Genomic DNA, 25,553 nt, shown 5'->3' with positions numbered 1-25,553 from the left:
TCCTTTAACATCTGCCGGACAATGCTGAGGATGTTCTACAAGTCTGTGGTGGCCAGTGCTATCATGTTTGCTGTTGTGTGCTGGGGCAGCAGGCTGAGGGTAGCAGACACCAACAGAATCAACAAACTCATTCGTAAGGCCAATGATGTTGTGGGGGTGGAACTGGACTCTCTGACGGTGGTTTCTGAAAAGAGGATGCTGTCCAAGTTGCATGCCATCTTGGACAATGACTCCCATCCACTCCATAATGTACTGGTTAAGCACAGAAGTACATTCAGCCAGAGACTCATTCCACTGAGATGTAACACTGAGCGTCATAGGAAGTCATTCCTGCCTGTGGCCATCAAACTTTACAACTCCTCCCTCGGAGTGTCAGACACCCTGAGCCAATAGGCTGGTCCTGGACTTATTTCCACTTGGCATAATTTACTTATTATTATTTAATTATTTATGCTTTTATATTGCTATATTTCTATACTAGTCTTGGTTGGTACGACTGTAACGAAACCCAATTTTCCTCGGGATCAATAAAGTATGTCTGTCTGTATTTCTAACATTGAAGATTTCCATCTTTTGTTTGTTGAGGTATGTGGATATTTCCTTGTGATCTATATTAACTTTCCTGCAGATACTTCTGATGTGTATCAGGCTCCTGAACACGGGAAAGGATTGAGAGGTTATATGCACATTTCCAAGATGCTACAAATTGTGGAAAAACTGGGTTGGAGAACTTAATGGAAAGCTATTTTTGTTAAATTTCCTGACATCAGTTAATTTACTGTGGGAATTAATTAGATATTTTAAGCAATTGTTGATGGTGGAAGGGTCCCAATGGCATCTCTCTGGATTATAAAATCCTGACGCAGTGTTTTAGCCACAACATTGGGATTGGTTTTCAGTGCAGGCTATGTCATTACTGCAAGTTCCATTTCTGATAGAGTGAATGGACAGTTTTGTGCTTACCAGTCTCATCAATGCTCCTTGGCAGTCTTGTGTCTGATGCTCCATTTATAGTCAGCAGGAATGTTAGTAATAGCCATATCACCCTCCTTTTCTCTTTGTTCAAATATAGTAGGTAACGTGCCTAAAACCCCATGGATATTTACTTTAAATTTACAACTTAATGATAACTAATGATGCGCTGATGTTAAGTAATGGAAATTGTGGTATGTCTTAAGAAAAAACTGATTTAAACTTCCCTTGTTTATATATTTTAAAGTTTTTTATAAATATACAAATGCATATTATGATTTTTTTTTAATGTAGAAGCTATGTTCCCTCTAATTTTCTTACAGCTGCACAGACCAACTATTGCTTTGAGCAGGAATTTTTACGTGGCCTGCAAACTGTATAGCACATTATACAAATAATCATTTTAGCTGTGTGACAACAAATGCTATGTGCATCGGAGTATTTCAGTTACTACACAGCCGTGCACTAGCACAGTTTGGAGAGAATAGTGATGTAGAGAGATAAACCTTTGCTGGCAATTCCAAAGCAAGTTTAGATATTATTAAAATACAGATTTTAATTGGAGCAAAGGATCCAACAGCATTATTTTTTCATAATGAAGAAATTGTCAGCAATTCCTAAGCAAGTGTCTATTTTTACATGATTAAAATTAGTAGGTAAATGAAATCTCAGCAGAAAATTAATGTCCCTGAAACCCTACAACACATCACACAAGTGTTCCTAAGGCTGTCCTTTGAGGAGGTCAGTTGTTGAGATTCTGGCCCTGAAGGAAAGGTTAACGGGGCTCCAGTGTCTCCTCTCTGTTGTGAGTGTGAACTCCAGTGATTATGGTTTGAGGCAGATATGTACTGCACCATGGTTTCTAAAAAGACCAGTGTCTGAAATCTGACACAAAATATGAAACATGCTGGAGAAAAATGTTTTTCTAGAGTTGGCCTGATTGTATAGGAAGTTTAGGAATAGGAGCAGGCTGTTTCACTTCCTCAAGCCTGTTGCACCATTTGCCTAGATTAGGATAATCCATATCCCGCCTCCATCTCCTTGTTTCTCTAACATGGAGAAAATAACATGACGTGAATAAGTTCAAAGATAATAGAAATTAACAACAGCAAGTAAATCATAAGAACAAAGCAGTTAAAGATTAAAATACTGAGGTTCTGGAAGATCAGATTTATTATTACTTACCTATATGAAATAAGTTTCACTGTTTTGCAAGTGCATAAAATTACAATAAATATCAAAAACAAATACTACAAAAATAGAGTAATGTGGTGGTATTTGTGGGTTCGTGAACCATTCAGAAATCTCATGGAGGAGGGGAGGAAGCTGTACCTCCTTCCTGCTGGTGGTAACATAAAGGGGCACGTCCTCGATGATGAGCATCCTCGTTGATGGATGTCACTGCCTTTGAAGATTCCTTGATGATGGGGAAGGTTGTGCCCATGATCAAGCTAGTGAGTGTACAATCTCTACACCCTCTTGCAATCCTGTACATTGGAGCCTCCATGATTAGCAGTACAATGACAATGATTAGATTACTGATTTGTTCTCTGTGCTATTAAGTACAATAACTAGATCTTATTTAAAATGGTTCAAGTAGAAGTGTAGTGTAGAAAGTTGTAGGTCAGTTGAAAATGGACATCAATGGGAAGTGGATGCTAGTACATTGCTGGATGTTCAACAGTGAGGAAATTACAAAAAGAAACACTTGGAGATTGGAGATGCTAGTTCTAATCATTGAAAAATAGTTTAATGTTTTTTATGATAACTAAAGTCTATTTTTGAAATGTTAAAAAATCTATTTACTGGTCATTGGTGCCTAAGTCCATTGTTTAGGTTAGACTAATGACAATGGGATGCTATAGTCAACATATTTTTAAACAAGAAGTTCATGTCATGTCATTTTGAACTGTTTATTATTAGCACAAATGGTGGACTAACATTGTAATAGATGAGAAGAGAAAGCTGAGTGGAGCGTCTATACTGGAGCACTGACAGAAGGAATGAGTGTGGATGAATGCTGGAGATAAAGGGAGAATCATTGATTAGATAACCAGCCTTGTATTTGATTTTTATTCAGTTCAACGGAGAATTTGATTCAGCACTTGGTAAAAGCATGGAAGCACATGAGACTGCAAATGCTGGAATCGATAGCAACAAACGGGGGACTTAGCAGGTCATGCAACACCTGGGAAGGGAAATGACTGTTGATATTTGAGGCTAAGGTCCTTATCTGGAGCTTAGTAGCAGTAGTTGTATGTGTCTTCTTCACACACTTCCTCAGATGCGCTCAAGTGAGTTTCAGAATTGATACTCAAGAGCTTGTTCTTCTCATGGATACAGGAAAGACTTCCATGCACTAGCCTAAACACTACCCTTGAGATAAAACTGCTTTGTGAGAATAGTATAAAGGGGCTGTTTCTTTATATTGATGTACAATAAGTAGTCTTTCCTATTGCAAACCCCCTTCAATCTATTTAAATCTTCTATCTTCATTGCCATTTCTTGTCATTATCAGTCATGTGGTCATTGGTTCTCTAAGCTTTTCTCTTGGATTCAAAACCTACTGGGAATGAAAGATTGCTCAATTCCTCCGCTTGCACCTCCTTAGATGTTCATATGTGAGATGGCTTTACAACGTTAATTCAGAAGCTGTCAAGTGTCAAATAATACTCGCCCCTTGCTATATCCAACACAAGAGTCTAATCACTTCTCTTTGATATTCAATGATATCTTCACTGCAGTGTAGCCTACTCTTAGTTCAGTGCAATTACCAAATATTTAGCCACGGATGCATATTCCAGAGCAAGTACCTAACCTCGGTTCTCTAAACCTTTGAATTCTACTCATTAGTCAGGAGTTTTGGGGGATGCTCTCCACTTGCATGGATAAGTGCAATTGCAACAGCACTCAAACTCAAACATCATCCAGGACAAAGCAGCTGAAATGATTGCTGACCCATCCATCAGCCAAATGTTTACTGTTCCCAGTAGCTGTAATGTTTAAATCCATGCATTACAAAGATGCACCAGCAACAATTCATCAAGGCTTCTTTGGCAGTTTTTTCAAAAGCTGCAACCACCACCAGTTAGATAAGATACCAGGTTTCTGGAAGATAAATATGAACTCCTTGACCCTATACCCCTCTACTAATCCTCTCTGACCTGCACACTGTTTTGACTTGGAAATCTAATTTTCTTGTCTTATTGCTCTAACATTTCAGTCTTAGACAGCCTACCTTAAAGAGCTGTAGAAAACTTCATTAGACAGACTGGAGCAGTTCATAAAATAGCTCAACACCATCTTCTCAGTCAGTCAGAAGTGGGCCCTGCTAGTGCTGCCTACAATCCAAGAACCTCTCTTGGCCAATCTCCAAGCTTCAAAGCCTCACTTTGAAGATAGCAGCCTGCCCAAGTGTCATGGGCTGAAGAACGAAACAGACAACAAGGGACTAACCACTATTCAGCAGAACAATTGTGCTAATATCCCTTCTTGGATGGTGTCAAAATTATTGAAAATTCTATCTAAAAATAGTGAGTTTACCTTGATATAGACTGAAGAAGTTTGAGAAGCCTGCCTTGGTTTACTGGATATAAACCAAAACAGAAATACTCAGCAGATCAGACTGTGTCCATTGGGAAGAGAAACAGGACTAACGTCTAAGGATCATCGATCAGAATCGTTAACTCTATTTCTTGTCCAGAAGATGCAGCATGACCCATTAATTATTTTAAACATTTTCTGTATGATAATTTATTATTAATTATATGTCTTGCCAACCAACTTTACCATGTTGGTTAAAAGACAAATTGAGTTCAAATGTACAACCACTTTTTCCTCTGCCAATTCCTTAGGGAGGAATTAAGAGTTCTGCACAAGTGTTAGATATACATGTACATTTGAATCTTTTCTTGGTGTCTGATAACTGTTTAGAATTGCTGTAATTTTATTTTTTAGTTGGTCTGTAATTATTTTTTTCGATGCATTTAACAAATGGAAACTAATAAATGTTTCAATGTGCAGTTCAAGCCATGGAAGGCTTATAAATATTTCAAATATTGCAGTGAATAAGAGGGCATGTCGAGAGTTAGACTAGTAGGCTGAACTGCTAATTTGTCAAAGGATATGAGTTTCCATACACATAGCTAACAACAATAAACTCAAACTTAACACCTGTGCATATTTAAAATACTGTGCAGTGTGTAATGGCTTTATTTCCTTTTTATTTTTGGGAAAATATACCTCTGATGTTCTACCTTGTTTTCCATTCTAATTATTCTTTGTTCTAGCTCTAGAATCATGAACTTTAGTCACAGATAGGTTGAGATGATCTCCATTTGAATAGTGTGTGTGGTGCCATTTTCTGAGACACTAAGTACGAGATTTATTCATAAATTAGTGTATCATTGTCAACATCTTGACATCCAGTCTTCAAATTTGAATAAGATCCAGATTTATTATTCCCATCTACGTCAAGCCATCCCGTGAAATGCATCATTTGCATTAACAACCAAAACACATAAGGATGTGCTGGGGTAGCCTGCAAGTGTTGCCACACATTCCAGCACCAACTTAGCATACCCATAATGCTCACATAATGATACAAAATCCAACAAAATGGAATACAACAAGCAAATAAACATACATAGCATGTCCTCCAACTTCAGGACAGGTTTCTGGGCCTCCAGTCTGCATAATTTGGCCAATGGGCTTCAACCTCTGGAATTCTGATCAACCTTCGGGCTTTGATCTTTGGTATCAAGCCCCAGACTAGCAGCTGACGGGACTCTGAACTCAGGTACAAACCTTGGGTGTGCCGATTCTCCGGCCCTTATGTCTTCTGCTTGCATGAACATCAGATCCTGGGACCCACTGACCTGGAGCAGCCCAACAATCACAGATGTCCTTTGTCACCTGTCCACTTCACTGGCCTTTTGAGCACAGAGCAGAGGCCTAGACTCCAGATGTCCTTCATCCTACATCTAGGTATTTGGCCTTTGAATGCACTTTCTTACCTATTCACATGCTAGCCATTGACTCTGGAGCAGAGGCCTGACCTCTAACTCCTCAACACCTCTGTCCCTCTAATCTCTAACTCCCTCACATCACTATCCTTAAATCCTAACCTGACTCCTAGCTTCTTTCTCTGTCCCAAAACCATCACTATGAACTTAAAAAACATCTAAGTTTGAGCCAAGATCTCAATAGAGACCACAGGAAAGCAGCTAACATAATCAAAGACCCCTCCCACCTTGGTAATTCTCTCTTCTTTCTCTTCCCATAGTGCAAAAGATACAGAAACTTGAAAACATGTACCATTAAATGCAAGTACAGCTCCTATTGAACAGAGTTTTTACATACTAAAAAATGAATTCTTGATCTCCCAATCTACCTCATTGTTGCCCCTGCACCTTATCGTCTTCCTGCACTGCACTTTCTCTGTAACAGTAACACTATATATCGCATTCTGTTTTTCCTTTTTACTACCTTGATGTACTACTTCTATGTGGAATGACCTGTCTGGAAAGCTGTCTTTTGTGACAATAATAATCAACCCTCAGTCTTATAAACTCCAAAGAATACAGACCTAAACTGACCAATCGCTCTCAACAGGGTCAACCTTTCATCCCAGGAATTAGCCTAGTGCGTCTCCTTTGGAGTATGAGATCTATCCTCATAACTTGGGTTCTAATACTCATTTTCAGAGAGTGTTAAGAAAAATATTTGCACTTTAATGATTTAGCTGAGAACTTTTACCCAGTTTAATTGAGATTTCCTTGTAGCTAGGCAAGAATCATACAGCAGAGAAACAGGCTCTTCAGCCCACTGTGTCTGTGCTGACCATCATTCACCCATTGTACAAGTCCTAAATTAGTCTCAATTTTTATTCTTCCCAACTCCCCCTATATTCTACACACTAACGACATGTTACAGGAGCCAATTAACCCGTCAATCTGCATATTTGTGATGTCGTACGAAACCTCTAGGGAGAATGTGCAAACTCCACACAGACAGCACCCAGGGTCATGATTTAACCCGAGTCTCTGGCGCTGTGAGGCAGCAGCACTGTGATATACAACATGTTGCACATTCTTGTATACAAGGCACGGAAGTTAACAAGGAGAGGTGGCTTGGTGGTTAATTGGATGGCGTTCAAAGGTGGAGAGAGGGAACACCAAGAGAAAGAATTGCATTGTGAGCATTTCAAATGATAAGGATGTCCATTTCAATTCCATACTCCTCACCTCTAATCTCCTTTTATAGGGGTTTTGCTTCTAAGCTTGTTGAGGTAGATCCAAATTTGTTGTGACTGATAGGGTAGTCACTCTGGCTTTTTCTCAGCTAGGTCCCGATGACAAACTTTAATGAGGTACTCAGCTGCTTGGCGAGAGGCAGTGAAACAAAATCTGATCCCATCGTCCAGCTGGAGAATTGTTAGTGCAATGAGAATTCTGGTTGCCTGGGGTCCCTGGCTTTCAGCTACAACGAAAGCTAGTTAAATACAACATCAACATCTTAGTCTGTAAAACATCATATATTATGGAGGATGCACTTAATGCACTGAACGATTACACAAAGTTCTGTGAGGCAGCATTTATCTTGGTACAAAAATCTCAGGAGAGACAAACTCCCTGAGTGAAGAATAGAATCTAAAAGAAATGTATTACCCCCACCACCACCAAAAGCAGCTGTACTTACATGCAATAAATTCATACATCCATTCTAAATAACAGACAAATGGGTAATGGAAATTAAAATACATGATCAATATACGACTTTTAAATGCAGCTGAATGGGTTCAAACCCTTCTCCAGAGCTTTGAATACAGAATCCAGATTGTCAGTAATAGTGTTTAGCTGAAGGAGTGAGCACTGGCCTTCAAAATGAAATTTTAAACCAAGGTAGATGTGAAGTTGTCATGGAATTATTTAAAAGTTCTCATTGCACTATTTAAAAGTATTGGTACACTAGCCTTCATAAGTCAGGCCATGGTGGTTGTACAGCTGGTAAGGCCATAGTCGGAGTATTTTGTTCAGTTTTGGTCGCCCTTGAGGAAAGATGTTATTAAGCTTAACAGAGTGCAGAAATTATTTACAAACATGCTGCCAGAACTCAAGGGACTGAGTTATAGGGAGAGGGTGGACAGGCTAGGAGCCTAGCAGACTGAGATAGTCGTATAATGGTATATAAAATTATGAGGGGCACAGATAGGATGGATGCACCCAGTCTTTTTCCTAGAGTTGGGGAATCAAGAACTAGAGGACATTGATTTAAAGTGAGTGGAAACATTTAATAGAAACTTGAAGGACAGCCAGGGTGGTATCAATGTGGAATGAGATGCCAAAAGGAGTGGTTCAAGCAGGCCAAATAACAACTTTTAAAAGACGATTGGATATGTACTTGGAAAGGTTTAGAAATTTATGGGTCAAATGCTGGCAAATGGAACTAGCTTGGATGGCTCATCTTGATCAGCATGGACCAGTTGGGCTGAAGAGCTTGTTTCTGTGCTGTCTAATTCTATTACTAATAAGGTCAAGGTAATTCTGGCCAATCTTTCCCTCAATCAATATCCTAAATACATAATTTTTTTGGCCATGATGACATTGATACTTATGGGACCTCGTATGTAAATTACCTGCTGTGTTTCTTACAGTGCAACAATAACTGCACTTTGTGATGCTGTGAGAAGTAGTGTATAAATGGAGGCTTTATAGGATTTTGTTAACAAATCCTACTTCAGTTGTTCACCCTCCCAAGTTCTATTCATCTGAACAACCAATAATACTAATAATGATAAGACCATAAGACATAGGAGTAGAATTAGGTCATTCAGCCCATCGAGCCCATTCTGCTATTTCATCATGGCTGATCCTGGATCCCATTCAACCCCATACACCTGCCCTCTCACCATATCCCTTGATGCCCTGACCAGTCAGCGAACTATCAACTTCCACTTTGAATATACCTTCAGACTTGGCCTCCACCATAGTCTGTGGCGGAGCATTTCACTTATTCACCACTCCTTACTCCTTACTTCTATTCAAAAAGGTTGCCCTTCAATTTTGAGGCTGTGCCCTCTAGTTCTGGATGCTCCCACCAGAGGAAGCATCCTCTCCACGTTCACCTTATCTAGTCCTTTCAACACTCCGTAGGTTTCAATGAAATCCCCACACATTCTTCTAAATTCCAGTGAGTACAGACCCAAAGCTGCCAAACGCTCATCATATGTTAACCCCTTCATTCTCAGAATCATCCTCGTGAACCTTCTCTGGATTCTCTCCAATGACAATACACCTTTCTGAGATAAGGGGCCCAAACTGTTGACAATACTCCAAGTGTGGCCTGACTAGTGTCTTATAAAGCTTCAGCATTATCTCCTTGTTTTTATATTCCATTCACCATAAATTAAGTGCCAACATTGCATTTACCTTCTTTACCACAGACTCAAGCTGAGAGTTAACCTTCTAGGAGTCTTGCAGAAGGACTCCTAAGTCCCTTTGCACCTCTGATGTTTGAATTTTCTCCCCATTTAGATAATAATCTGCACTATTGTTCCTCTTACCAAAATGCATTGTTTTATGTCTTCCAACACTGCATTCCATCTACCACTTTTTTTCTCATTCTTCCAATTTGTCCTACTGCAATTGCATTGCTTCCTCAGTACCACCTACCTCTCCACCTATCTTCATATCATCTGCAAACTTTGCCATAAAGCCATCAATTCCATTATCTAAATCATTGACAAACAATATTGACCCTTGAGGAACACCGATAGTCACTGGCAGCAAACCAGAAAAGGCCCCTTTTATTCCCACTCACTGTCTCCTGCCTGGTAGCCATTCCTCTATCCATGCCAGTATCTTTCCTGTAACACCTTGTTAAGCACCTTCATCTGAGGCACCATATCAAATGCCTTCTGAAAATCTAAGTGAATGACATCCACTGCCTCTCCTTTGTCCACCCTGCTTGTTATTTCTTGAAGAACTCTAACAGATGTGTCAGGCAAGATTTCCCATTACAGAAACCATGCTGACATTGGCTTATTTTATTATTAATCTCCAAGTACCTCAAAACCTCGTCCTCAATAATGGATTCTAATCCTTTCCCAACCACTGAGGTTAGGCTAACTGGCCTATAATTTCCTCTTGTTTGTCTTCTCCCCTTCTTAAAGAACGGAGTGACATTTGCGATTTTCCAATCCTCCAGGACCATGCCAGAATCAAGTGATTCTTGAAAGATCATGACCAATTCATCTGCTATCTCCTCAGCAACTTCTTTCAGAACTCTGGGATGTAATCCATCTGGTCCAGGTGACTTATCTACCTTAAGACTTTTCAGTTTACCCAGCACTTTTCCTATGCAATAGCAATGGCACTCACTCCTGCTCCCTGACACTCACGGACTTCTGGCATTCAGTTACTGTCTTCCACGGTAAAGACAGAAGTAAAGTACTTATTAAGTATAATTTTCCAGTGGTCCAATATCAACTCTCACCTCCCTTTTATTCTTTTATATAACTGAAAAAACTCTTAGTATCCTGCTTTAGTTTGCCCTCATATTTCATTTTTTCCCTTCTAATAGCTTTTTATTGCCTTTTGTTGGATTTTAAAAGCTTCCCAATCATCTAACTTCCCACTCACTTTTGCTACTTTATATGCCCTTTCCTTGCCTTTTATGAAGTCCTTGTCAGCCACAGTTGCCCACCCCTGCCATTTGAGAACTACTTTTTCCGTGGGATATATCTAACCTGCACCTTGTGAACTATTCCCAGAAACTTCAGCCACTTCTGTTCTGCATCCCTGCCAGTAGCCCCCTCCAATCCACCAGGGCAAGCTCCTTTCTCATGCCTCTGTAATACCCTTTATTCCACTGTGATACTGATACATGTGACTTGTGCTCCTCCCTCTCAAATTGCAGTATGAGTTCAGTCAATTCTGATCACTGCCTCCTTAGTGTTCCTTTATGTTAAATTGACTAATAAAATCTGGAGTATTACACAACACCCTATTTAAGATACTCTTTTCCCCAGTAGGCTTGAGCACAAGCTGTTCTAAAAAGCCGTAACAAAGGCATTCAACAAATTCCCTGTCTTGTGATCCAACACAAGCCTGATTTTCCCAATCCTCTTGCATACTGAAGTTCCCCATTACAATGGTGACATTGCCCTTATTACATGCCCTTTCCAGCTCCCTTTGCAATCTCAGTCGTACATCTTGACTCTCTGGAGGCCTATGGGAATAATGGGAATCTGAGTGAGTAACCTTTGAAACTGCTGTACTCAGGTGTCAGCAAAGGAATATGTCAGATCTGATTAATAAAATCAGAAACACTTGCAGCTGGAAGCTTAATGATAAAACCAAAAATGTTGGAAATACACAGTAGATCTGAGTAGTTACTTGTCTCAGTTTTATCTCTGCAGATTCTATACAATCTGAAATGAATAGTTCAGTAAGCCTTATTACAATTTTCAAAGAGGTGGAAATGGGATACAATCTCATTTCTTTCAGATGTTAAGCCAAAGTTCTCCAGTCTGCCCAATCAAAAGCAGCATCTAAAAACGCTCGTGCCTGAACTTAGTGTGTGTTAGTTAACACCTGGCAGCTGCTAGCCTTCTTCAGCCAGTATTAAACTAACAAAAAGAAAGCTAAATCTCTCATTCCCAGTGCTCCTGCCCTTTGATATGTGCAGTTTAAACTGCGATACAGGTCGTCTCATGCCTCATACGGCTTTGCTTAGTTTGTGTGCATCTTAAGTTCAACCCGCAGGCTGGTGCCAGTTGTCCTTTGATCATTTCTCTGAAAGCTGATTGTTTATCTATTGGCCAGTAAAGGCTCCTTCAAAACACAGAAGGGACTGCTTGTGATGATCTTGGATCTTTTCAGATGTGCTACATTTCTACATAATTAATGAGGTTTTAACAATACTGAGTAAAACATTAAAGTAATAAAATTTAATTACAACAAAGGCCGAGTAGTTTACATTTTGGAATCCCTTGAATAAATTGGTAAACTGGTTTATTATTGTCACGTGTACCAAGGTGCAATAAAAAGCTTGCTTTGCACACTGTCCAGTCGGATAATTTCATTACAAAAGTGCATTGAGGTTGTAAAAGGAAAAGCAATAATAGTATGCAGAGTCAGATATGGCAGTTACGCCGCTTAGCCAAATACCTTACACCTCTCAGAGGAAAGTCATGTCACCGTGTTCCTGACGAGCTGTCTAAGACAGGATAAGAGGTGGAATTGTGGAGTGGTGGGGATGGGGCAGGATAGACTGAAGAAACTATAGTTCTCTTTGGAATAGATGGTTATTAAGAGGCTGTATAATATCATGAAGACTTTAGCAGGGTAGATGAAATACACTCTTGTCTTTGGTAGGGAGTCAAGAATCAGGGTTTATAAAATAAAGGATCAAAATGAAATATAATGAGTGCATAGGGACTGGAGCACAGGCAGAAGTGGGGACAGATTCTGAGACCCTGCCCACTCTGGACTTTCCCTGTAAGCACCCTCCTCCCATCGGGCAGAAGCACATACCACCAGGCTCGAGGGCAGCTTCTGTCTCATTTTTATAAGGCTTTTGAATGGTTTTAGAAAATGACCTCACAGTCTATATCATCATAGCTCTGCACCCTACTGCCTGTGTGCGCTGCCCTTAACTCTGTAATCTTAACTCTTCGTTCTGCATTCGGTCACTGCTGTTCCTTGTACTACAATGAGCTGTCTGGATGGCATGCAAAACAAATTTTTTCACTGTACTTTGGTACATGTGACAATAATAAACCAATTACCAGGTGTAGCATTCAGCAGGAAGCAAAGCAGTCTACCTTTACAGGGCTTTGGGGAGAGAGTGAAATTCTGTAACAGCTGGATTGCTTTTGTATAGTTAGTGTGGATTCTATGGCCAGTATGTGCTTTGTGTTGTTAGTATTCAGAAGCAGATTTATTATCATTGTTGTTTTACATGTGTTGTTTTGCAGCAGCACAACAGTGCAAAGACATAAAATTACCATAAATTATGTATAAAAAACAAATAATGAGTTAGTGTCTTGAGTTCATGGGCCGTTCAGAAATCTGTTGGCAAAGGGGAAGAAGCTGTTCCTGAATTGCTGGGTGTGAGTTTTCAGGATCCTGAACCATCTCCTTGACTGTGAAGAGAAGAGGCATGTCACAGATGATGAGGGGGCATTGCCTCCTGAAGATGTCCTCAGTGATAGGGAGGATTGTGCCTGTGATGGACCTGGGTTAGTCTACAATACTCTGTAGTCTCTTGTGATCCATGCTGTTTTGCAATTAGAAATGAAAGGAAGGAGAAATTGTCTAGTCCTAGTTCTGTAGATTGAAAAGGCTGCTATATTGGATTCTTCAGGAGGGTATTCTGGCATGTCACTTAGAATGACCTTTCTCTTCGTCAGTAATTTCTGTAAATATATCCTGCAGATCTATTGATAAGGAATAGGCAGCATTACTTGATAAAATGAGAAAATTTTATTGGCTCCAAATGTTTCCTAGGGAAAGATAGATGGTGTTTATTGGTAACACACACAAGATGCTGGTGGAACGCAGCAGGCCAGGCAGCATCTATAGGAAGAATCACTGTCGACGTTTCGGGCTGAGACCCTTCGTCAGGACTAATTGAAAGGAAAGATAGTAAGAGATTTGAAAGTAGTAGGGGGAGGGGAAAATGCAAAATGACAGGAGAAGACCGGAGGAGGTGGGGTGAAGCTGAGAGCCGGAAAGGTGATTGGCAAAAGGGATACAGAGCTGGAGAAGGGAAAGGATCATGGGATGGGAGGCCTCGGGAGAAAGAAAGGGGGGGGGAGCACCAGAAGGAGATGGAGAACAGGCAAAGAGTGATGGGCAGAGAGAAGAAAAAAAGGAGGGGGGGAATAAATAAATAAGGGATGGGGTAAGAATGGGGGGAGGGGCATTAACGGAAGTTAGAGAAATCAATGTTCATGCCATCAGGTTGGAGGCTACCCAGATGGAATACAAGGTGTTGTTCCTCCAACCTGAGTTTGGATTCATTTTGACAGTAGAGGAGGCCATGGATAGACATATCAGAATGGGAATGGGACGTGGAATTAAAATGTGTGGCCACTGGGAGATCCTGCTTTCTCTGGCGGACTGAGCGTAGGTGTTCAGCGAAATGGTCTCCCAGTCTGCATTGGGTCTCCAATATATAAAAGGCCACACCAGGAACACCAGACGGAGTATACTACACCAGCTGACTCACAGGTGAAGTGTAGCCTCACCTGGAAGGACTGTCTGGGGCCCTGAATGGTGGTGAGGGAGGAAGTGTAAGGGCAGGTGTAGCACTTGTTCCGTTTACAAGGATAAGTGCCAGGAGGGAGATCGGTGGGAAGGGATGGGGGGGGGGATGAATGGACAAGGGAGTCGCGTAGGGAGCGACCCCTGCGAAAAGCAGAAAGGGGGGGAGGGAAAGATGTGCTTGGTAGTGGGATCCCGTTGGAGGTGGCAGAAGTTACGGAGATTTATATGTTGGACCTGGAGACTGGTGGGGTGGTAGGTGAGGACAAGGGGAACCCTATCCCGAGTGAGGTAGCGGGTGGATGGGGTGAGGGCAGATGTACGGGAAATGGGAGAGATGCGTTTGAGAGCAGAGTTAATGGTGGAGAAAGGGATGCCCCTTTGTTTAAAAAAGGAAGACATCTCCTTCGTCCTGGAATGAAAAGCCTCATCCTGAGAGCAGATGCAGTGGAGACAGAGGAATTGCGAGAAGGGGATAGCATTTTTGCAAGAGACAGGGTGGGAAGAGGAATAGTCCAGGTAGCTGTGAGAGTCAGTAGGCTTATTGTAGATTTCAGTAGATAAGCCATCTCCAGAGATGGAGATAGAAAGATCAAGAAAGGGGAGGGAGGTGTCGGAAATGGACCAGGTAAATTTGAGGGCAGGGTGAAAGTTGGAGGCAAAGTTAATGAAGTCAACGAGCTCAGCATGTGTGCAGGAGGCAGCGCCAATGCAGTCGTCGATGTAGCGAAGGAAAAGAGGGGGATGGATACATGTGTAGGCTTGAAACATGGACTGTTACACAAAGCCAACAAAAAGGCAGGCATAGCTGGGACCCATATGGGTGCCCATGGCTACACCTTTGGTTTGGAGGAAGCGTGAGGAGCCAAAGGAGAAATTATTGAGAGTAAGGACTAATTCTGCTAGACAGAGGAGAGTGGTGGTAGAGGAGAACTGGTTAGGTCTGGAATCCAAAAAGAAGTGGAGAGCTTTGAGACCGTCCCGGTGGGGGATGGAGGTATATAGGGACTAGACGTCCATGGTGAAAATAAGGCGGTGGGGGTCAGGAAACTTAAAATCATTGAAAAAATTCAAAGCGTGAGAAGTGTCACGAACATAGGTGGGAAGAGATTGAACGGGGGGATAAAACAGTGTCAAGGTATGCAGAAATGAGTTCAGTGGGGCAGAAGCAAGCTGAGACAAGCGGGAGGTGCAGGGTGTGGGAACTATGAGGTTGGTAGCAATGGATGGGAGATCCCCCCAGAGCTTATAAGGTTGGTGATGGTGTGGGAGACAGTGGCCTGGTGCTCCTTAGTGGAGTCATGATTGAGGGGTAAATAAGAGGAGGTATCAGCGAGTTGTTGGTGCCTCGGCAAGGTAGAGGTCAGTACGCCAGACTACAACAATGCCCCCCTTATCAGCGAGTTTTATAGTGAGGTTGAGATTGGTGCGGAGGGAGTGGAGAGCAGAGCGTTCAGAAGGAGTGAGGTTGCAATTGGAACAAGATGTGGTGCTTATTGGTGTTTGTATTATGTTAAAGTCATCTGTACAAATTGTAATATTCCTTGACTGTAAAGATTATAAAATGTTGTTTTCTTTTCCCTCTGTTTCCAGAAGCCTGACGGTTGTGAAGGAGCCAGTGGAATAAGAGCATGGCTATGAGCAATGGGAATGGTGACTTCATGGTTCAGAGCAATGGCAGTGTCCCATCAAATGCTAACGGTAACAGCATCCCTGCAGCCTGTGATGGAGACCACCTCTCCCAACACCTGTCATCCAAGGAGACCTCAAGGACAAAAGTGAGTCAGAACAGTATGCTGCCATATGGTATGGCCAAGCCATCCACCCTCTTTCCAGAGAGCACAATAAATAACCAAAGACCTGCACTGCAATGTTGCCATCATTGTCCATACCACCATCCGTTGTGTTGTCATGGTAACCAACCAGATTGCCATTCCTTGGGAAGTACCACCGTCACCTCTCCATTGACCCCCTCCTGCCTGCAGCCTCACTCTGAGTACCCGACATCTGTGTGCCAAAACAATCCCCATAACCATTCGGCTGGCTGCTGCCATCAGCCAACCTCACGTCTCATCGATCACACTCCGCTTTGTCTGCATCATCGCTGGCCCGACCATTTCCAGCATCAGCCTCTGCAGCAGCAACACATCCCAAACATCAGGTATGCTCCTTCAAGGCAAGCTTTCATGCATGCAATGAGTCAATGGTTTAACGACTTAATTCCGAACATAATTGTCAAGGAAAGAAAAATAGTTAAGTTGTCTAATGATAGTGACTCATAATGTTTGATGTCATGGTTAGAAAATCAGGTGACTGTGTATGGGTAGCTAGTACATTTTGCCTGCTATAGTATGAAGTAATTTTATTTTCTTCCTTTTTGTACAATGACTATCTGATTCTTTACTCAAGCTCGGTCTTTGGAAGTAAACTGATCACCACAGTTCAGGAGTGAAGTGAAAGTCCAGAGGATGCCCAGAAGAAACACAGTCATACAGCACAGAAATAGACCCTTCAGCCCAACTGGTCTCGAGTGACCAAGATTACAATCTAAGATTGTTCCATTTGCCCATGATTGGCCCGTATCCCTCTCAACCTTTCCTATCCATGTACTTGTCCAAGTACCTTTTAAGTGTTGTTGATGCACTTGCCTTACTAGAATCTTACTAGATTTACTAGAAAACAATAAAATAGAATAGTTCCAAGAATTAAGGTTATTTTGCTTAGAGCAAGGAAGTTGTATAAGAACAATGTGAGTTTAATCAGGATAAAAGGAGGAAAGCTGTTGCTTTCATAGTTAGTTCGATGACTGTGGGACATAGATTTACTGTGGTGAACAAATGATACTTAGGTATTTTAATTGAAATATTTTATTGCATTGGTAGCATTTATGATCTGGAACTAAGATAGCAGTCCTAGTCTTCAAGAGGAAATTGGGGTGGTTATCTGAGAGAAAATCACTTTGACCACTATGAAGAGCCAGCATGGTCTTGATGTATTAAATGGCTTTCTCCCCATACTGCCGTTATGAAGTATATTTACAGTGTGCAACATTAAGGTGAATTAGAGATGATGCAATTTTTGGGGTGACATCAGTTTGGAATGGTGAATTAAGAGCCTTGTACAAGAAATTTGTTCAAAGTAAATTTGTTATCGAAGTACATATATGTCACCATCTGTTACCCTGATATTCATTTTCTTGTGGGCACACACTGGATACAAAGAAACACAATGAAAAACTATACACAAATGACCAGCATGCAAGACAACAAACTGTGCAAATACAAAAAGAGAGAAAAAAACAAAATAATTATAAATAAATAAGCAATAAATATCAAGGACGTGGGTTGTAGAGTCCTTGAAATTGAGTCCATAGGTTGTGAAATCAATTCAGTGTTTGGGGGAGTAAAGTCGAGTGAAGTATCCCTTCTGGTTCAAAAACCTGATGGTTGAGGGGAAATATCTGTTCCTGAACCTAGTGCTGCGCATATGTTGTCACAAACTGCACTGTTCTCAGTAATTCAGTGTCCCTTCTTCACAATGATGGGCATTTGAAATTGAGTGGACTGAGTTATGGAGCAAGTTTGACCAGGTTAGGACTTGTTTTCGGAGTGTAGGAAAATGAAGAATGATCTTATAGAGCTGTACAAACTTGTAAAGGGCATCGATGGGGTCAACACACACACAGTCTTTTTCCCTGCTTTGGGGTATCATAGAGCATAGGTTTAAAGTAAGAAGATAAGAAATAGGAGCAGGAATAGGCCATCTGGCCCATGGAGCCAGCTCTGCCATTCAGTCAAACCATGCCCTCATTTCCACCTACCTGCCTTTTCTACATAAACTTTAATTTCCCTGCTATGCAATAATCTATCTAACTTTGTCTTAAATTTATTTAATGTGGTACCCTCTACTGGTTCCCTTGGCAGAGAATTGCACAGATTCACTATTCTCAGAGAAAAGCAGCTGTTCCTCATCTCTATCATAAACCTATTCCCTAAATGTTAAGGCTAAGAGAGGAACTCTTAAAGGGGTCATGAGGGAACTTTTTCACCCAGAGTGCTGTTGGTATATGGAGTGAGCTGCCAGAAGAAGTGATTGAGGCAGGTACATTTAACAGTATTTCAAACGTGCATGCATTTAGAACGTTATAGGTGAAACTCATGCAAATGGGACAAGCTTGGTCGCCATGGACCAGTTGGGTCAGAGGGACTATCTGTTCCATTCTTTCCATCGGCGCCAGAGGACTGGAGATAACTCTTCCTCACCATGCGACTTTCAGGAAACTACTTGCATCTGCTCAATGGCTGTCCATCCTGTCATGATCTAGGCTTGGCAATTAATGCCTTTGTAAATCCCTGGTTACTCTGACTGTATGTTGGAAACTAGTTGATGTGTGTAAATTGTACCCTAATAGGGAACAATGGTTTTGTGATAAAAAAGCATTGTGAATTAAACTGAATTTTTCACTGCACTAGTACTGGATCATAAAATATCTCCAGTTCTTGTGTTGGACTCATAATCTTGATGTAATTGCTAAATGTATGTCTTTGAAGTTTCTCATAGCACCCATTTAAATTCACTGAGGGAACAGCGCTGTTCACAACAGTGTGTGGTATTTTATGTAGGCTTGTTGGAGGAATCAAATAGTGATGGAATCTTCCTGTAGCACAAAGCAAGCTGTGATTGAGCACCTAATGTCAGCAGCAGCCAATGAATTTAGAAGGTTATTTTCTTTGGAAAGGAAATTCCATCTGCTGCTAAACCTTTTTCTGTTCACAATATGTTGGAAATAACGATTATTTTTCCCTAGAAAAATGCATATTAGGAACAGGGGAAATTAATGTGTCCAAATGTTGGCGGCATTTAAGCCTTAAGTTAGCAATTGTTTCCCAGGACTGAGGTCTATGAGATAAATTGCAAATGTTTGCACATTCTATGAAAAAACTGTATCCAAGTATTTACTTTTCCATGTTTGGTGTTTACCCTAACCTGCCTCTTCTGTCTGAAGAGGATGTAAAGAAGCCAGGGAACTATTTTTGAACAAGGTCTCCCTAGTATTCTGACCAATATGTATTCTTTAATTAAATTCACTAACATTAGATTATTTTTTCGAAAGTAGCAAAGTAGAAACATAGGATGGTACAGCACAGAAACAGACCTTCAATCCATCATATCCATGGCAACCACAATTTTCCTGTTTTTGTTACTCTCATTTGCCAGCACGATGAACATCTTTGGAGTTGTGGATAATGAGGAAAGTTTTCAGAAGATATAGATGGGGGTCATAGGTGGAGTGAATGCATCCCATCTTTTTCTGAGAGACATGAATGAAAACCTAGAGTATACTGTAGGTTTATGGTGTATCAGAATCAGGTCTATTATCACCAGGATGTGTCGTAAAATTTGTTAACTTCACAGCAGCAGTACAAAGCAATACATGATAATGTAGAAAGAAGAAAATAAGTAAATCAATTACAGTAAGTATATATACTGTATGTATATTAAATAGTGTAAATAGTGCAAAAAACCCCAAATAATATATATTTTCAAAAGTGAGGTAGTCTTCCTGGATTCAATGTCCACTTAGGAATCATATGGCAGAGGGGAAGAAGCTGTTTCTGAATTGCTGAGTGTGTGCCTTCAGGCTTCTGTACCTCCCTCCTGATGGTAACAATGAGAAGAGGGCATATCCTGGGTGATGGGGGTCCTAATAATGGATGTTGCCTTTCTGAGGTACCGCTCCTTGAAGATGTCTTGGATACAATGGAGCTTCTACCCAAATTAGAGCTGACTAATTTTACAACTTCCTGTAGCTTCCTTAGTCCTGTGCTGTAGCTCCCAAATACCAGACAGCGATGCCTGTCAGAATGTTCTCTATGGTACATTTATAGAATTTTTGAGTGTTTTAGGTGACAAACCAAATCTCTTCAAGCTACAATGAAATATAGCTGCTGTCTTGCCTTCTTTATAGCTGCATTGATATGTTGGGACCAGGTTAGATCCTCAGGGATTTTGACACCTAAGAAATTATTCACCCTCTCCACTTCTGATCCCTCTTTGAGGATTGGTTCGTGTTCCCTCCGCTTACCCTTCCTGAAGTCCACAATCAGCTCTTTCGTCTTACTGACATTGAGTGCCAGGTTGTTGCTGCAACACCACTTAACTAGCAGGCATATCTCACTCCTGTACACCCTCTCATCTCCTTCTGAGATCCTACCAGCAATAGTTCTGGTAGCAAATTTATAGATGATATTTGAGCTATGCCTAGCCACGCAGTCGTGGTTATAGAGGGAGCAGGGCAGTGAACTAAGCACACACCCCTGAGGTGCACCAGTGTTGATCATCAGCAAGGAGGAGATGTTTTCACCAATCCACAAAGGAAAGCTTCAAGGGGATCTGAAGGGTATCTTCTTCACGCAGAGGGTGGTGCATATATGGAATGAGATGCTAGTGGAAGTGGTTGAGACAGGTTTTAATAGCAACATTTAAAAGGCAGTTGTACAGGTCCTGGAAAAGAAAGGTTTAGAGCAGGGTTTCTCACTGAGGGTTCCGTGAGCGGTTGCTAGGGGTTCTCTGAGAGAAGGTGATTTTAGAAAAAAACATTTTTTTGTAATTCACACATCGCACAATGCTAACAATCGCAGTGATGGGCAGTGACCGAGCATCTTTGTTCGTAATCTCTTAGAGGTCTCTCAGCCCAGTATGGCAATGCGTAGTAAGAGCATGTTTCCTTGCTTGAGCCCATTCTCAGTTTTTAATGCAAGGTAAGTAAGGCCATTGATATTTGGTAAGTGCTGTATTACACGGAGGGGGAGGACGGTAGGTTAATGGTGAGCGCTGTATTACACGGAGGGGAGGGCGGTAGGTTAATGGTGAGCGCTGTATTGCATGGAGAGGGAGGACGGTAGGTTAATGGTGAGCGCTGTATTACATGGAGGGGAGGACGGTAGGTTAATGGTGAGCGCTGTATTACACGGAGGGGGATGACGGTAGGTTAATGGTGAGCGCTGTATTACACGGAGGGGAGGACGGTAGGTTAATGGTGAGCGCTGTATTACACGGAGGGGAGGGCGGTAGGTTAATGGTGAGCGCTGTATTGCATGGAGAGGGAGGACGGTAGGTTAATGGTGAGCGCTGTATTACATGGAGGGGAGGACGGTAGGTTAATGGTGAGCGCTGTATTGCATGGAGGGGGATGACGGTAAGTTAATGGTGAGCGCTGTATTGCATGGAGAGGGAGGACGGTAGGTTAATGGTGAGCGCTGTATTGCATGGAGAGGGAAGACGGTAGGTTAATGGTGAGCGCTGTATTACACGGAGGGGAGGGCGGTAGGTTAATGGTGAGCGCTGTATTGCATGGAGAGGGAAGACGGTAGGTTAATGGTGAGCGCTGTATTACACGGAGGGGAGGGCGGTAGGTTAATGGTGAGCGCTGTATTACACGGAGGGGAGGACAGTGGGTTAATGGCGAGCGCTGTATTGCATGGAGGGGAGGACGGTAGGTTAATGGTGAGCTCTCTATTGCATGGAGAGGGAGGACGGTAGGTTAATGGTGAGCGCAGTATTACATGGAGAGGGAAGACGGAAGGTTAATGGTGAGTGCTGTATTGCATGGAGAGGGAGGACGGTAGGTTAATGGTGAGCGCTGTATTGCATGGAGGGGGATGACGGTAAGTTAATGGTGAGCGCTGTATTACACGGAGGGGAGGACGGTGGGTTAATGGTGAGCGCTGTATTGCATGGAGGGGAGGACGGTAGGTTAATGGTGAGCGCTGTATTGCATGGAGAGGGAGGACGGTAGGTTAATGGTGAGCGCAGTATTACATGGAGAGGGAGGACGGTAGGTTAATGGTGAGTGCTGTATTACATGGAGAGGGAGGACGGTAGGTTAATGGTGAGCGCAGTATTACATGGAGGGGAGGATGGTAGGTTAATGGTGAGCGCTGTATTGCATGGAGGGGGATGACGGTAGGTTAATGGTGAGCGCTGTATTGCATGGAGGGGGATGACGGTAAGTTAATGGTGAGCGCTGTATTACACGGAGGGGAGGATGGTAGGTTAATGGTGAGCGCTGTATTACATGGAGGGGAGGATGGTAGGTTAATGGTGAGCGCTGTATTGCTTGGAGGGGGATGACGGTAAGTTAATGGTGAGCGCTGTATTACACGGAGGGGAGGACGGTAGGTTAATGGTGAGCGCTGTGTTGCATGGAGGGGAGGACTGTAGGTTAATGGTGAGCGCTGTATTACACGGAGGGGAGGACGGTAGGTTAATGGTGAGCGCTGTATTGCATGGAGGGGAGGACAGTAGGCTGATAATTGGTGAGCGCTGTATTGCAAAGAGGGGAGGACGGTAGGCTGATAATTGGTGAGTGCTGTATTACATGGAGGGGGATGACGGTAAGTTAATGGTGAGCGCTGTATTACACAGACGGGAGGACGGTAGGTTAATGGTGAGTGCTGTATTGCCTGGAGGGGGAGGACGGTAGGTTAATGGTGAGCGCTGTATTGCATGGAGAGGGAAGACGGTAGGTTAATGGTGAGCGCTGTATTACACAGAGGGGAGGACGGTAGGTTAATGGTGAGCGCAGTATTACACGGAGGGAAGGACGGTGGGTTAATGGTGAGCGCTGTATTACACGGAGGGGAGGACGGTAGGTTAATGGTGAGCGCTGTGTTGCATGGAGGGGAGGACGGTAGGTTAATGGTGAGCGCTGTATTACACGGAGGGGAGGACGGTAGGTTAATGGTGAGCGCTGTATTGCATGGTGGGGAGGACAGTAGGCTGATAATTGGTGAGCGCTGTATTGCAAAGAGGGGAGGACGGTAGGCTGATAATTGGTGAGTGCTGTATTACATGGAGAGGGAGGACGGTGGGTTAATGGTGAGCGCTGTATTACACAGAGGGGAGGGCGGTAGGTTAATGGTGAGCGCTGTATTGCATGGAGAGGGATGACGGTAAGTTAATGGTGAGCGCTGTATTACACGGAGGGGAGGGCGGTAGGTTAATGGTGAGCGCTGTATTGCATGGAGAGGGAGGACGGTAGGTTAATGGTGAGCGCTGTATTACATGGAGGGGAGGACGGTAGGTTAATGGTGAGCGCTGTATTGCATGGAGGGGGATGACGGTAAGTTAATGGTGAGCGCTGTATTACACGGAGGGGAGGACGGTGGGTTAATGGCGAGCGCTGTATTGCATGGAGGGGAGGATGGTAGGTTAATGGTGAGCGCTGTATTGCATGGAGAGGGAAGACGGTAGGTTAATGGTGAGCGCTGTATTACACGGAGGGGAGGGCGGTAGGTTAATGGTGAGCGCTGTATTGCATGGAGGGGGATGATGGTAAGTTAATGGTGAGCGCTGTATTACACGGAGGGGGAGGATGGTAGGTTAATGGTGAGCTCTGTATTTCACGGAGGGGGAGGATGGTAGGTTAATGGTGAGCGCTGTGTTGCATGGAGGGAGAGGACGGTAGGTTAATGGTGAGCGCTGTATTTCACGGAGGGGGAGGATGGTAGGTTAATGGTGAGCAATGTGTTGCATGGAGGGAGAGGATGGTAGGTTAATAGTGAGTGCTGTATTACACAGAGGGGAGGACAGTAGGTTAATCGTGAGCGCTGTATTGCATGGACGGGAGGACGGTAGGTTAATGGTGAGCGCTGTGTTGCATGGAGGGGAGGACGGTAGGTTAATGGTGAGTGCTGTATTGCATGGAGGGGGAGGACGGTAGGTTAATGGTGAGCGCTGTATTACCTGGACGGGAGGACGGTAGGTTAATGGTGAGCGCTGTGTTGCATGGAGGGGAGGACGGTAGGTTAATGGTGAGCGCTGTATTACATGGAGGGGAGGACAGTAGGTTAATGGTGAGCGCTGTATTGCATGGAGGGGGAGGACGGTAGGTTAATGGTGAGCGCTGTATTACATGGAGGGGAGGACGGTAGGTTAATGGTGAGCGCTGTATTACACGGAGGGGGATGACGGTAGGTTAATGGTGAGCGCTGTATTACACGGAGGGGAGGACGGTAGGTTAATGGTGAGCGCTGTATTACACGGAGGGGAGGACGGTAGGTTAATGGTGAGCGCTGTATTACACGGAGGGGAGGACGGTGGGTTAATGGTGAGCGCTGTATTGCATGGAGGGGAGGACGGTAGGTTAATGGTGAGCGCTGTGTTGCATGGAGGGGAGGACGGTAGGTTAATGGTGAGCGCTGGGTTGCATGGAGAGGGAGGACGGTAGGTTAATGGTGAGCGCTGGGTTGCATGGAGAGGGAGGACGGTAGGTTAATGGTGAGCGCTGGGTTGCATGGAGGGGAGGACAACAGGCTGTTGATGAGCATGAAGTGAGTTTTCTGAGCACTGAATAGATTTGTCCAACTTGGGCTGCGATGCAGCCTCTCCCTACCCCACCTTCTCCGTGTGTGCTGCAGACTGACTTATGGGAGCAAACAAACTCTACCAGAGTAGTAGAAAATTGGAGGAAAATTTTCATTCTAAAGGCAGTCCAGTGTGATGATTTTTGAAGAGGAGGATTCTAGACCTAGCCATTTGGACAATTCTGATAAGGTTAATGAAGAATTAATCTTCTGAGTCATTTCACTGTACTAATGCAGCAATGGACACAAAAAGTATGTCTTTTTTTGCAAAACTATAAAAGTTTATTTACATAACAAATACCACAAAGTAAAAACATTAAGTATTTACAAGACAGTGAATAAATTTCTCTCCGAAGTTTTGTCAACACATCCAGGTGAGCACACGGGGAGATAGCATACTTGACCATAGCTACTCTCCCTTGTGCACACTTGCAAAGCGCTCCTTCACTCCCCCCCCCCCCCCCACCCCCAGTTTGGAAAATCAGATCACTCTTCCATTTTGCTGCTGCCAAAGTATAGGCAGAAGCTGAAACAAGAGGTGGCCATAGTTAAAACCATCCACTATTGGACGGTTTGATGATATCAACATTGTCTTCCATGATGACAATGTCTCTGAGTTCATGGAAGGGGTCATGAGTTTCATTGGGAGGTGCATTGAGGATGTTGTCCCTCAGAAATCGTTCAGGGTCTATCTAAACCAGAAACCCTGGATCAACAGTTCAATGTGAACAGAGCTTATGTTGCCAGTAATCCTCAGCAGCTCAGGAAATGTGGCCCTGATCTGTGCAAAGTCATCCAGGCAGCAAAACAACAGTACAGAGGCAAGATATGGACTCAGCTTTCCACCAACAACACACACAGCTTATGGCAAGATCGCACACCATCGCAGTCTTCAAAGCTAAACACACTGGGGTTTCCAACATTGCTGCCTGTCTCCCAGACG

General features: G+C 42.9%; 1 protein-coding gene across 17 annotated transcripts in view; it reads left to right on the top strand.

The window, feature by feature from the left end:
- disp1 (dispatched homolog 1 (Drosophila)) overlaps positions 1–25,553 on the top strand; it is a 513,892-nt gene that overhangs the window by 322,090 nt on the left and 166,249 nt on the right. For 16 of the 17 annotated variants that reach the window (XM_073056151.1, XM_073056144.1, XM_073056139.1 and 13 more), the window contains one exon: positions 15,837–16,404. In XM_073056151.1, the coding sequence (XP_072912252.1) occupies positions 15,875–16,404 (530 nt within the window). In that variant the 5' untranslated portion in view covers positions 15,837–15,874. Of the gene's footprint in view, positions 1–9,895; positions 10,284–15,836; positions 16,405–25,553 lie in introns of those variants that run through there. The other variant, XM_073056157.1, reaches the window with a different exon arrangement.

The sequence above is a fragment of the Hemitrygon akajei genome, chromosome 9 (assembly GCF_048418815.1).
Source record: "Hemitrygon akajei chromosome 9, sHemAka1.3, whole genome shotgun sequence".
Classification (NCBI taxonomy): Eukaryota; Metazoa; Chordata; class Chondrichthyes; order Myliobatiformes; family Dasyatidae; genus Hemitrygon; species Hemitrygon akajei.
This window is presented reverse-complemented; position numbering and strand designations above follow the sequence as displayed.